At 50.6% G+C, this 13,907-nt stretch overlaps 1 protein-coding gene across 1 annotated transcript; it reads left to right on the top strand.

Moving 5' to 3' along the window:
* The first annotated feature begins 216 nt into the window (after positions 1-216).
* LOC124652853 (zinc finger protein ZAT5-like) lies at positions 217-1,218 on the top strand. Its single transcript, XM_047191900.1, has one exon. The coding sequence runs from the start codon at positions 217-219 to the stop codon at positions 1,216-1,218; it is 1,002 nt and encodes a 333-aa protein (XP_047047856.1).
* Positions 1,219-13,907: the final 12,689 nt, after the last annotated feature.

The following is a 13,907-nucleotide window of genomic DNA, read 5'->3' as shown; positions in this document are numbered from 1 at the left end:
TAAGCTGGCTCAGCCTGGCCTTGTTGACATCTCCCACTTAATCTATTGTTAGCACCAATCACGCCACTTCACCACTTCCTCCCTCTCTTCTATATCCTGCTCCAGTTAAGCAAACTCCAGCAGATCGTCACCAACCTTCCCTCCATCGCCTCGTGTCCTCCTCCCTCCGCTCATTGTTTCTCACGCTCACTCGGCTGACCGTGCTGGGAGCTAGCGATGGGTGTGGAGGCCGGCGACGACTACGACCCGGCCGCGGTCGTCGTCTGCAAGGGGAAGCGCAGCAAGCGCCAGCGCGTGCATGCGGCGCCACCCCCGCCACCGCCGGATGTGGTGATCGCCGCAAGCGTCGAGGCCGAGTCGTCGTCGTCCTCCGTGGCCGATCAGGATGACGGGTGGCTATCCACGGGCGTCGATCAGGAGGCCGCCTCGGGGTGCGTCACCGAGGAGGAGGAGGACATGGCGCTCTGCCTCATGCTCCTCGCCCGCGGCGGCCGCGCCGGATCGTCGTCGTCATCTACGCTGCTTGCGGTGGCTCCCGACGCCGCTGACTCCACTGCGACGGCAGCCAAGGAGGGCAAGTTCCGGAGTCGGCGCCCGGCGGACGGGGCTGGAGCCGAGGCCGGGGAGTTCGTGTACGAGTGCAAGACTTGCGGCAGGTGCTTCCCGTCCTTCCAGGCGCTCGGCGGCCACCGCACCAGCCACAAGAAGCCCCGCCCCCTCCTCCCGTCAACGCCGCAGCTCACGACTACGGTCACCGCGACGACGACCAATGAGAAGAAGCGACCACGGCCGACTGCAGCCGAGGTGAAGACGCCATCGCCGGCAGCGAATGCAACCGCTGGTCCGATGGTGCCGGGGATCCCGGCGACGCCGCCCAAGCACGAACCGGCCGTGATCACGGCCACCGGTGTCACGAGCGGCGCTTCGAGGCAGCAGCATGGGAGCAGGGTGCACGAGTGCAGCATGTGCGGCGCCGAGTTCGCGTCCGGGCAGGCGCTGGGCGGGCACATGCGCCGGCACCGCCCGCTCCTGCCAGCCTCGTCCTTGTGCGCGGCGGCCAAGGAGGACGACGAGGTGGGAGCGACGGCGGTCAGCACGAAGGAGAAGAGCTTCCTGGAGCTGGATCTCAACATGCCCGCGCCCTGCGATGATGCCAGCGTCGACACGACGTCGACGGTGTCTTTCACGTCCGCGACGGTGGTGGACTGCCATTACTAGCGAGCAGGCAATCATCAGGGAACAAAAAAGCACAATTAAAGGGTAATTAGCTTCTCCGTTTACCATTGATCCTACTATACATACACACACCTACTTGATAGTTGATACCATTCATATACATACCTTGCTTTTCTACAAAAGCACATTCTTTTTCCTCCCCCAATATTTCTTTCGGTCCCCTTCTTTTGTTCAAATTATTGGGGACCTGGTGATGTAAGTTTGTTGGCCAAAATATGTTTGAGAGTTGACATTATGTGATTAAATCCTATTGATTAGTTCGGTGAAATTGATTGACCAAGCAACGTATGTTGCCTTTTCTTATGGTTAGTTTCCTTGCAAGAGTTGAATTGCTGAATACTAGTACTCCATCGGATGCATAATAAGTGTCAGAGCTTTAGTTCGAATATCAAATATTATTTGAACTAAAGCTCGGACGGAGGGAGTACATATTTTCTTTCGATGAAGGGCTACTAGGTACTGCATATATAAGCAGGCATCATTGCATTTACTTGTGAAGTGTGTGATGATCAGCTAGCTAGCCTAGCGAGTGTGGTGAGCTGACGATAATTGCAAACGAGTGTAAAGTGTCCAGCAAGCAATGCAAGAAAGAGAGCTGAAAAAAGGTGTGCTCACAACTCACATAAAGGGAGTGAGTGATCTTCTACAAGAGAGTACGTATAGATAGTTAGCTTTGGTGTTGATCTGGCCATTGCTCTACCACCAAGAAAGGAAGGCCTCACTCTCCACTGATTCTTTCCTCCACTTGTTCCCCTTGGCATGTTGCCCAACTCCAACCAAACCCAGCTCAACTTCGATGCCACATTACTCTACCTAGCACACGTTTTTTTTTTCCAATCAGATAATGGAAGAGCTTTATTGTTGTCGCCTCCTCTGCCTCGATCAATATGCGCACAGTTGCAACAGCCAGTGCGTATGTGGAGTAGCACGTGATCATGAACTTGCTAATTTGTGTGTTGTACTGGAAAGGATGTGTATGAGTGAAGAAACATAGACAGCGACTTCAGAGGGTGATTAGTTGGGAGGTTAGTAGGAGTGTGGTGGAGGTGCTGAGAATCAAGGTGAGCTCGTGCGGTGGGGTATAACTAGTTGTGGACAACCAACGAACTCATGAGGCAACATGGTAACTAACTTGGCAGGCTCAGTGAGGCTGACAGGCCGGACCCACAACTAAGACACCACAAAGGCACACCTGTAATGTACTGGCTCCCCACTTAGCTACTCACTCCACTCCCCTGGCTGGCCTTTCCACCATGCTATCTATCATTGTCAACGGATGAGATACTATTCTTATCTGGAGAGTTCTTTTTTTTTTTGGAACATGGGTACTTATGGACCCTTGTCTCCATTGGAACTTGATGTATCTGGAAGTTTATAGAGTTTGTGAGAAACAATTCATTCTTTTATCTAGCGATTGTTTAACTTATGATCGACTTCAAAAGGTAAAAAATGTATACTACTCCATCCGATTCATATTACATGACACTAATATAGATGTATCTAGACATATTTTAGTTGTAGACACATCTAGTTTAGTGGCAAGTAATATGGATCAGAGTAGTTAAGTTTCAAAAGGAGTCATAAATAGCCATGGCGCGAAAGACATTTTACTTCTTTGCCAAGATTCGTCACATGAGAACTGATCTTTTCCATGATTCGTATTCAGATAAGGGGGTATAAATTCATTTCTACCATGGGAGGAGCTTTTCTTTAAATTGAACCGTGATATGAAAATACACATGGCTCGGTTCTCATGTGCTCACTGATCGCAGTTTGCAATTACTGAATTGGTGCAATCCGTTTTCACCATTAGGCCTCTCGCGACGAGATCTTCGAAATTAGGTCCCATTTGTACATGTTTCCACATTTTATGTTAAAAAAGCAACTCTGTTGCTATGGAAAATCAAATCTTGTGTTGTACCAAAACAAGTTCGTACAAAAGTTGCTTAGACTTTTTTTGGTATATTTTATAGCCAACTTAGTTTCTGATTATGCCATGGACCCAATGGGACCTAGGAGAATGCCAGAGCCTTTTGAGAGATAACTCATGATGGTGTCTTGGCTTTGAAGATACCGGGAGAAACAATTTGGTGGAGGAATAGTAGTGAGGATTTGTGATGCTTATTGTGAGTAATGTTAGGTGTTCATTTTATTTAGATGATGATGAAGTATTTGGGATGATTTGAGGCATATTCTGGTTCATTTATTAGATGATGATGAAGGATTTGTGATGCTCATTGTGACTAATGTTAGGTGTTCTTTGATTGTAGCAAAAGAATTTCCATGAGGACCTAATTTTTTGTCTATAGAATTTGCACTACAAGATTTCTATAGCATTAACTCTATGAGAGATGTCCCTGTGAATCAAACAGTTTATGTAGAAAAATTCTAACAGGAACCAAATCCTACATAATTCCTATTCAAATATAAATCAAAGGAGTCCTAAATAAAATCAATAAAAATTATTTACTCATCTATATCAGTAGTATTCATCTTCTTTTGAAAAGTTGCTCGAAATGGGCAATTGTATATGAGTTTGTCCTTTTGGAGCTAGAAAATATTGCATGTGAAAAATCATGAAAAATATTGACGCCTGTTGAAGTATGGATAGCAACTACCTTATTATTCTACAGAGAATAAACAACTAGTGGGTTTGGTCAACATTACCTCACCTTCCAACAAACAACACATCCCACCGCACCGCTCAGTCCGCGATGCTACAGCAGCGCTGGAAACTGATGGAACATGTGAGCACACATAGCTTTTGTTGTGCGTGTGAGCGAGTGACCTTCAAGGTTTCCACGTTCAAGCAGCACCTCGTTTTCACTAACCAGCAGGCTTAGGTTGGCCTCATGAGATAATCCAGTGCTAGCAGCTAGCTAGACACTCATCAGGAAAAAAATTCAGTTAAGAAGATATGTTAGTTACTAGGAAGTAATTGTTCAAAACAAGCACCGACAATATGACATTACATTTTTGAAAACGATAACTCATATATTATGTGCTCCAAGAGGTAGAGACATGAATGCTCGATCATCACATCATGTTGTTGGTGGCTCAAGAGGGATTTGTAATACATTACATAATGTCTTCCATTTAGGAGGTTAGCCTCAGGTTTGAAGAGATCTTCAAACAGGGGTAGACTTCGTGCTAAGACAAGTCTCAGTTAAAGAAAACTCATCACTAGCTACATTTTTTTCCAAAAAGGGCGAAAAGTAATCAAGATGTTGCATGCGGTCTTTTATTGCATTTTTTTTGAAATCAGAGTCTCATAAAGTTTACATCTCACTATCACAAAGGATATATCTACATGTATCATCCATCTAGGAGCATATTCCCTTCACCCTCTCATACGTAGTTCGGCAACAGCCCTAGATTAGACGATTGTTTGTTTGGTAGATGTGGGTGTGTTATCACCTGGCTAAATCAGGAGATGGGCCGTAGATGAGATGGGCTTGAAAGATGTACGCGTGGAGGATCTCTGAAGCGGCCTGACACGAAGAAGTTGGGCTAAATTGCCCGTGTATCTGTATTATAGTAGATCGTATCTTAATTTAGAAGGTAGAGTTTTACCCGTGCACGGTTAGGTGCACGCCTGAATTAGAAAGTCCCCTGGACTATAAATATGTATCTAGGGTTTATGAAATAAACAACAACCAACGTTCAACACAAATCAATCTCGGCGCATCGCCAACTCCTTCGTCTCGAGGGTTTCTCTTGGTAAGCACCATGCTGCCTAGATCGCATCTTGCGATCTAGGCAGCACTAAGCTTATTACGTTGTTCATGCGTTGCTCGTGCTTGAAGCCTTTTTTATGGCGAGCAACGTAGTTATCTTAGATGTGTTAGGGTTAGCATTGTTCTTCGTATCATATGCTTGTCGTAGTGCAACCCTTATACATCTAGCCGCCCTTACACCTATCTTAGGTGTAGGGGCGGCACCCGCTGATCATTGTTTAGTAGATCCGATCCGTTACGGTTGCTCCTTGTTCTTCAAGGATTAGTTTAATATCCGCAATAGTTAGGCCTTACAAAGGGTTGGAGGATCCAGCGGTGCGTAGGGTGTAGTTTGCTAGCCCTAGACAGGATGTTCCGGGGATCAACCTCGTGTTGGTTTTTAGGCCCTGTCTAGGATCGGCTTACGATCACCGTACGCGAGCGCGAGGCCCAATCGTGAGTAGGATGATCCGATTATGCGGTGAAAACCCTAAATCGTCGTAGATCGCTTTAGCTTTATCTTGATCAAGCGGGACCACCATATATTCGTACACCTCGTACGAATCATGGGTGGATCGGCTCTTTGAGCCGATTCACGGGATAACCCGAGAGCCGATCGAGGCTCGTATTTAATGTTTACGTGTATGCCATGCGAGGAAACTAAGCGAGGCATCATCCAACACCTTCCCGACCGGGTATAGGTCGGGTGGCACGCCCTTGCGACAGGCATCGGACGTGTGACCAGAAGGCTTTGCGGGCCGTCGCTGCGAGGGACCGGGGCCAGCCGCAGCCCCGAGTTGTTCCCGGCTCTACGGTGTTGCCCGTCGCTGCCCGCCGGTGGGTTTCGACCGCAACACATTCGGCACGCCCGGTGGGACAATCTTCGACATCCACCGCATCGCCATCTACATCTGAGATGGAGGAAGGCACTCCGGTCAAGTACGAGGATCTGACTGACGAGCTCAAGAAGAAGCATGACGAGATCAAGGTAGTCCTCGAAGCCGACCTCATCGGCTCTTTCCACGAACCCGCTCCCATGGCATCGGGTGGAAGGGGTTCTCACCTGAAGGCGCGCTCGATGGAGTGGACCTGTCCTCCCCGTCGAGAAGAACGCACCAGGTCGGCTGCGTCGGGAGATCAACTTCATGGTGGCTCATTCGCTGCACCGCCACTCGAAAGCACGGTGAACACTTTGGAGCGTGTCGCTCGCGCGTGATCCAGGAAATCATGAGCCACCGGTACTCTCCGTCGGGACCAGCTCGGGGACTTACCAAGGAGAGATGCCACTCCGAGTCCTGTCCACCGCCGCCGTTCGCGTTGGCAGCACCAGAAGTGCCGAACTCATCGGCATACGTCGTCTACAAAATTGGTGGTGATCCTAGTGACTACCAATTCCTACATGAGGCGCCCAAGGAGATCCCGCACGGATACACGTGCGCATACGTGCCGGACTGCAGCAACTGGGCACTCTCGAACCAGGCTGCGACGGCAGGGACTTCGGAACAGCGGGAGGAACGTCGGCATCGGATCTTGAGAAGCGAGACGTGGCTAGCTAAGTACGCCACTCCGACAAACCTCCGGAGCTCAGCTCCTGCAGGTTGGCTCGGAGCCGGAAAAGCAAGCATGGCTAGCTAAGTATGCCACCCCGGCGAATCTTCGGGGTTCGACACCTTCGGCCATCACCGCGAATCAGATTTGTACAATTCGAAAGACCAATTCGGCATGATGCCGAAAAGGAGGACAATCGGCTATACCAAGCCGTACCCCAGCGAGTACGAATTGATCCCGCTACCACCCAAATATCGGCTCCACGACTTCACAAAGTTTAGTGGATCGGATGGTTCCGGCTCCATCGAGCATATGAGCCGATATTTGGCACGGCTGGGCACGATCTCGGCATCGGACGAGCTGCGTGTGAGGTTCTTCGCACGGTCCCTCACGGGATCGGCTTTCGGGTGGTACACATCGCTGCCACCGAACTCCATCCGGACTTGGAAGCGGTTGGAAGAGTAGTTCCATGAGCGGTATCACTCGGAGGCTTCGAGGCTGGCATTGCCGATCTAGCACAAGTACGACGAAGCGCGGGGAAACGAGTGTCGAGAATACATCCGGCGCTTCGGGACCGTGAGGAACCGATGCTATTCGGTTCACGTAAGTGAAAAGAAGCGATCGAGTTGGCGGTGGTGGGTCTCTCATCATCGATCAAGGACGTGGCCTCCCAAGCGAGACTACCCTTCATTAGCGCACATGGTGCGGAAGCCGTCGGCATATGAACGAGCACCACCCGGATGTTTACCGAGGACAAATTCAAGCGAGCGGTGGTCCTGGTTGAGGCGGACGAGGATGAAAGTCGTTGCGGGAGATCAAGAGGTAGCGAGTGGCTGAATGGGCTCGGGCGGCAAGCCCCGTGTCCTGTAAGTGGGTTAAGCCACAAGGTCCTCCAAAAGGGTTCGACTTCGACGTGACCAAAGCTGAGCAGATTTTCGACCTCTTACTCACGGAGAAGCGGCTAAAGGTACCCGAAGGCCACAAGATCCCCACGGCGCAAGAGCTGAACGGAAAGCCATACCGCAAGTGGCATAACACGTTCACCCACGCCACCAACGACTTGCAGGGTGTGGCGTCGGCGGATCCAAATGGCGATAGAAAAAGGGCGGCTAATTTTCAACCGATACGCCATGAAGGTCGACACACACCCTTCCCCGCCGTTAATATGGTGGAGTATACTTACCATGGAGGGTGCCGGCCAGATTTCTCGTGCAATATCAACATGGTGGGACCTGGGCACCACTCTGGTAAGGACGGAGATGAGGGCAGCTGCTCCCATAGCAAAGACACAGAGGAAGCCGCTCCACGCGATCGGCTCCGCCACAACGGCAAGCGCTACATCACAGAGGGAGAAGTGAGGAACGTAAGATATCAGCGACCTCTCTCTGATCACCTCCTCAACAAGTATGTGGGTCAATACGACCAACGCCGGCGATACGATGACGATGATGACAAGGATCGTCTGGCTAGGGACGACAGGAGACGTCGTCGGCATGATCGCGACGAGGAGAGATATGAGCGCCACGCCAAGGAAAAGTCAAGGGAGCAAGACGACGAGGATAGGCACTGGGACTGCCCCTTCTTCAGACACTGCTGGGATTCAGGAATGAGCCAATTGCCAACAATCGGCAATTGCCCAGAATGCAAACAAAAGAAGAAGGATGCAGCTAACGTGTCCGTGTTCAGGCGTCTAGGGCCTCTCCCGCCTCGAAGCAAACGCGCTGAGTCCCCTCGGATGGAAGATCTTGAGGATTTGGAAGACGAGGGAGAAGAAGAAGAAGACAGGTACCACCGGCCAAGGTGGTGCTCTGATGGACTCAGCCGTTCCCAAAAGCGTAGGGTTCAGCGATTGAGCGGCTTGGAGGAAGCCGAAGGGTTATACCTGCACACGCTAAGGAAGGCGCGACCTGATCTGGCCGCAAAGATCCAGCGAACCCTGGATGAAGAGGGTCGACCACGAAAAATGGAGTGGCGCCCCAAGCAAAGGAAAGCCGATGATGAGACATCGGTGGCACAAACATGGTGCTCGTCCTTCCAACGGAGTTTGGTGCTCCAGGATTACACGAGGCACCTAATTTCGACGACTGCGAGCACATCAACGTGACACAGGATGGGGCTAGGTTGGTCTTATCCACGGGCCCGACCGTGTAACGAACGCATCATCGATGAACGAACGTGGCGATGCCGATCCAGGAGATCGGCCCCAAGGATTTATGGAGGAACGTTACAAAACCTTCATCGAGCAAGCAACATGGAGGCCGATTCCAGCAATCGGCCAAAATTGTCCTCACTATACATTCTGCATCGGGTTCAACGTTTGATCCAACGAGGAATACCGAAGAGCCGATACCCTCAATTACTTGAAAGAATCGGCTCGGGGGGCACCTAGGTGGATAAAACACGAGGATAAGAAGTGGAAGTGTCTTTCAAATACCCAGCAGCCCAAGATATTCTTTGATGATGGGTATTGAAGTATGGGGGCCGATACATAAATCGGCTGTAAAAAATTTAAAAAAAATTTAAGCACAGCCGATGCGCAGACATCGACTTAAGGATAGAAAGCCGATGCATGGCCATCGACTCAAGAGGTATAACTGTTATAGCGAGAGGGTCAATGGAGCAGGAAGTGGGTCACGAAGGGAGACTCTAATGGAAGAACTCCTCAATGGAGTGGTTTGGTGGCTCAGATCCTCTCTTCAAGAACCACCAAATTCTTTTTGCGAGTATTCAAGTCCGCGGTATCAGCTGGGGCAAGTTTGAGGGATTATGACCCTGACCAATGCCAAGAGCAGCATGGACGTGCAGATCAGGTTAAGGATGGGTTGCATCAAATCCGCCAAAGGAAAGGAGCCGATCCGACTAAGCAAGGCGCAAGAAGTGGACCGAAAAAGCTCGGGGGCAGCTCACCTCGAAGGTTCTTCGCTGCGGGAGCCGATTTTGTTGAAATCGGCTGGCTCTCGCATTGTGACTTGGAGGCCGATGGTGGCACATTTGATTGGCTCACTGCTTGTTCTCGCCTTGATTGAGGCTCGGGGGGCAACCGACTTGCGTAGATATTACTGTTCCTAAGAAGCCGATTGAGATTTCATCGGCTGGCCCTCCATCATAATCTTCTTCGAAGGGATTGGGCGGGCGTTAAGAATATTGCGAATATCCGAATATCCGGAGGTATCGGCTTCGGCGTCGGGTCGTTTCGGCGGTGGTTACGGGGCTCTCTTAAAAGCGTTGGTCTTCCACATTGTCCACCGAGAAATCAAGGGCATCGGTTGGAGAGATGAAGGACTGATGCGTTAGCATCGGCTTATTAGACATTGACCAAGTTCACGGTCACTCCTGGGTCGGAAAAGATGAAGAACGGATTATGAGAGACCGATGCGTTGTCATCGGCTCATTGAGCATTGGCTAAGCGATGATCGGCGGAATCAGTATGAGGGGAAATCGGCTAAATTGGCCTAAAGGAAATCGGCAAAATCAAATTGGGGAATTTCTTCATTGATAAAAAAGATTTCTTACATAGAAGAGCTGATTGCTCTCAAAAGGGAGTACTAAGGGGATACATTGCCCCGTCTACTACTACTGATCCTATGCTAAGGGTCCTATCTACGGGCCGTCGCTGCCCTCGTCGTCACCCTCGTCGCCGTTGTCGGCGCTGCTCCCGGCGGGCTCGTCGTCGCTGCTGTAGCGGCCGCCGGCAGGACCTTCGTTGTCCTCATCCTCCTCGTCGTCGTCGTCGTCGTCGCTGTCGAAATCACTGAGATTCCCCGGCCAGGGGCAGTGGCGCTTGGCCGGCGGCTCGTCAGAGGAGCTGTCGTCGTCGTCCTCCTCCTCCTCCTCCTTCACCTCCTTGGAGGAGGTGAAGTCATCCCAGGAGAAGCGACCGTCATCGCTCTCCTCCTCCGATTCCCCGTCGGCAAGGAAGCGGAGGTCGCTCTCCCCGTCCGTCGAGGACTTGTCGTCCTCGGACCAGATGGAGAAGTCATGGCCGGGCTCCTCCCCGGCCTCTATGGCGCGGCGGATGTTGGCCGCATGGACCTCTTGTGGGTCCCGTTCTGGCGTCGGCTCGTGGGAGGAAGAGGACTCGAGGGAAAGTCCCGATGAGGCGGAGGAAGAAGAAGACATGGTGCGCGGGAGGGTTTTTGGAGTGCTAATGCGGAGAGGATGAGGAGGAGAAGCTGTTCGGTGCGGTTAAATAAAAGAAGTGGGGTTTAATGTTCGAACGGTTTTCGAGGAGGTGGTGCCAAAAGCTGTCAAATCGTGCGGAGAAGTTGGGAAGCCAAGTCGTCATGATGAAAAATACTGCGACGGTTCGCTTGCTGCCACGACATGACCCCTCGGAGTAAAAACAGGGTGGTTTTGAAATTATCATTACCAAAACCAAGGGGGCATGTGTTATCACCAGATTTTGGCTAAATCAGGAGATGGGCCGTAGATGAGATGGGCTTGAAAGATGTACGCGTGGAGGATCTCTGAAGCGGCCTGACACGAAGAAGTTGGGCTAAATTGCCCGTGTATCTGTATTATAGTAGATCGTATCTTAATTTAGAAGGTAGAGTTTTACCCGTGCACGGTTAGGTGCACGCTCTGAATTAGAAAGTCCCCTGGACTATAAATATGTATCTAGGGTTTATGAAATAAACAACAACCAACGTTCAACACAAATCAATCTCGGCGCATCGCCAACTCCTTCGTCTCGAGGGTTTCTCTTGGTAAGCACCATGCTGCCTAGATCGCATCTTGCGATCTAGGCGAGCACTAAGCTTATTACGTTGTTCATGCGTTGCTCGTGCTTGAAGCCTTTTTGATGGCGAGCAACGTAGTTATCTTAGATGTGTTAGGGTTAGCATTGTTCTTCGTATCATATCGTTGTCGTAGTGCAACCCTTATACATCTAGCCGCCCTTACACCTATGTTAGGTGTAGGGGCGGCACCGCTTGATCATTGTTTAGTAGATCCGATCCGTTACGGTTGCTCCTTGTTCTTCAAGGATTAGTTTAATATCCGCAATAGTTAGGCCTTACAAAGGGTTGGAGGATCCAGCGGTGCGTAGGGTGTAGTTTGCTAGCCCTAGACGAGGATGTTCGGGGATCAACCTCGTGTTGGTTTTTAGGCCCTGTCTAGGATCGGCTTACGATCACCGTACGCGAGCGCGAGGCCCAATCGTGAGTAGGATGATCCGATTATGCGGTGAAAACCCTAAATCGTCGTAGATCGCTTTAGCTTTATCTTGATCAAGCGGGACCACCATATATTCGTATACCTCGTACGAATCATGGGTGGATCGGCTCTTTGAGCCGATTCACGGGATAACTCGAGAGCCGATCGAGGCTCGTATTTAATGTTTACGTGTATTCCATGCGAAAAACTAAGCGAGGCATCATCCAACACCTTCACGACCGGGTATAGGTCAGGTGGCACGCCCTTGCGACAGCATCGGACGTGTGACCAGAAGGCTTTGCGGGCCGTCGCTCTGAGGGACCAGGGCCAGCCGTAGCCCTGAGTTGTTCCCGGCTCTACGGTGTTGCCCGTCGCTGCCCGCCGGTGGGTTTCTGACCGCAACAGGGTGGGGTGGGGGGAGGGGGTCATGAAGCGTACTATGGGGCCGCCTCTTCCTATACACGCCTCTAAACGATTTTTGACCCATTTTTTCATATTAACTTGTTTGAAGCAGTTTTGTAAAGTTTCAAGCAGGGATTGCCAAGTCCTCATTTTCATTGGCGGCGGTATCGTCTTCCTCTTCCAGGAAATGATGCATCATCACCACAAACAATTCGCAAGTCCACAACAATTTTAGTTCGTCGGCGAATGGCCAAAAACCGTCGGCGACGGGAAGGCTCAAGAAGAATATGGTGCGCCATTGTGGCATTCGGTGTGCCTTGCGCCTCCGCACCGCTCCAACGGAGAGTAGCACCCGCAAGGTTGCGAACTTCGGAATACATCGTGCCTCGGTTATTCATTAACCTGTGTTCCTTTACTTATGTGTTTTAATTTTGTTGATAGCCTTGGTGCTTAAAGTTCTGTATCTTGCTATCAATCGATTGCTTGAAGGTCCACCGTATCTCTCTTCTTGGCGTTGAATCATGTATGCTTGTTATCATTTCCTCCTTCTTGAAAAATTCCGACGATTTGTGAGATTCGTAGATCTTCCAAAAAAAGTAGAGTTTTCAAATTCATTCAAATTTTCAGCGATGTGGAAGGATGACATGTGGGGCAGGTTGCATCAGTTGGTCGGCTCCAACCGCCTGCACCGAGTCCACCACCCCACGCCCTCCGCGGTTTGATCTCATCCTCTCTCCCTCTCTTCCCCACCGCCGCACGCCACCCCTCTCCTCCCGCCGGACTCGCCTCGGCTCCGCCCCGCCGGAGATCTCGTCGCCCCTTCTCCGTGGTAAGCCCCCGCCTCCCTCGCTCGGATCGATCGATCGATTCCCCCGCTCGGATTAACCTGTTCCTCCCGTTCCGCGCCGTCTACCACCTCTAGCGGTGAGCCCGATTCCAAATCCGATCCAGGTCGGAGGGTCGCCGCTCCTCTCCCGGCCCGATCCCAAGGGTCGCGAGATCCACGCCGCTCCTGCGCGGCCATCTTCTTTGGTCATGCTGCTTAGATTTGGATGAGCGCGATAAGACCTATGCCAGGACGATATCCTGCCTGAGGTCCTCTATGCGTTTGCTCTGAGGTCCTTGCTGCCTGGCCGTTGTCTTCACCTTGCGCTCATTAATTCAGTAGAGCACTTAAGTCACTCTAGTTTGTGTGCAATTCTGCCGTTTCTTCTTCCTCCTCTGTACTACCCTACTACTTTGTTTCGTCCTGTACGAGGAGTAGATTCTTGCCCCCTTTGCTTCTCTTTGCAATGTCCGCACGACTTTGCTCTATAACCGCTCTTATTGGATGCTACCATTAGTCCATTACACCGGGGCTTGGAAGCTCTTTAGATTTGGATGGATAAGATTTACCCCGTTACAGTATACTGCTTGTGCGTCGTCTTGTTTGCTGCCTGGCCTTGTTCCTCATGCTTGTGTGTGTGTGTCTTCACCTGCTATCAATTAGAAATGACTTAGACAGCTATAGTTGGTACATACTTGTGTGTTCCATTCCTCATAAAGGGATGAGTGAATTCTATCTCGTCATTTGCTTCACCGGACATGGCCTAATAATTCCCTAGTCTAATACTCCCTCCGTCTACAAAAGCATGTCGAAGATTTGTCAAAATTCGGGTGTATCTATACACTAAAGAGTGTCTAGATACATTCAAATTTAAAGAAACTTTTGACATCTTTTTATGGACGGAGGTTAGTAGTACTTTCTGCGTGATGTAACCGGTTAATTACCTGATGTTTACGCAATGGCACCGCCACACAGGTTACCTGCAAGTCTGATACGCTTTGGTCCCTCTTACTTGCAGTGACCAG

The sequence above is a fragment of the Lolium rigidum genome, chromosome 1 (assembly GCF_022539505.1).
Source record: "Lolium rigidum isolate FL_2022 chromosome 1, APGP_CSIRO_Lrig_0.1, whole genome shotgun sequence".
Classification (NCBI taxonomy): domain Eukaryota; kingdom Viridiplantae; phylum Streptophyta; class Magnoliopsida; order Poales; family Poaceae; genus Lolium; species Lolium rigidum.
This window is presented reverse-complemented; position numbering and strand designations above follow the sequence as displayed.

Excerpts from the sequence above, each read along its gene's own strand:
- LOC124652853 (XM_047191900.1), top strand. The coding sequence starts at position 217 with ATGGGTGTGGAGGCCGGCGACGACTACGACCCGGCCGCGGTCGTCGTC.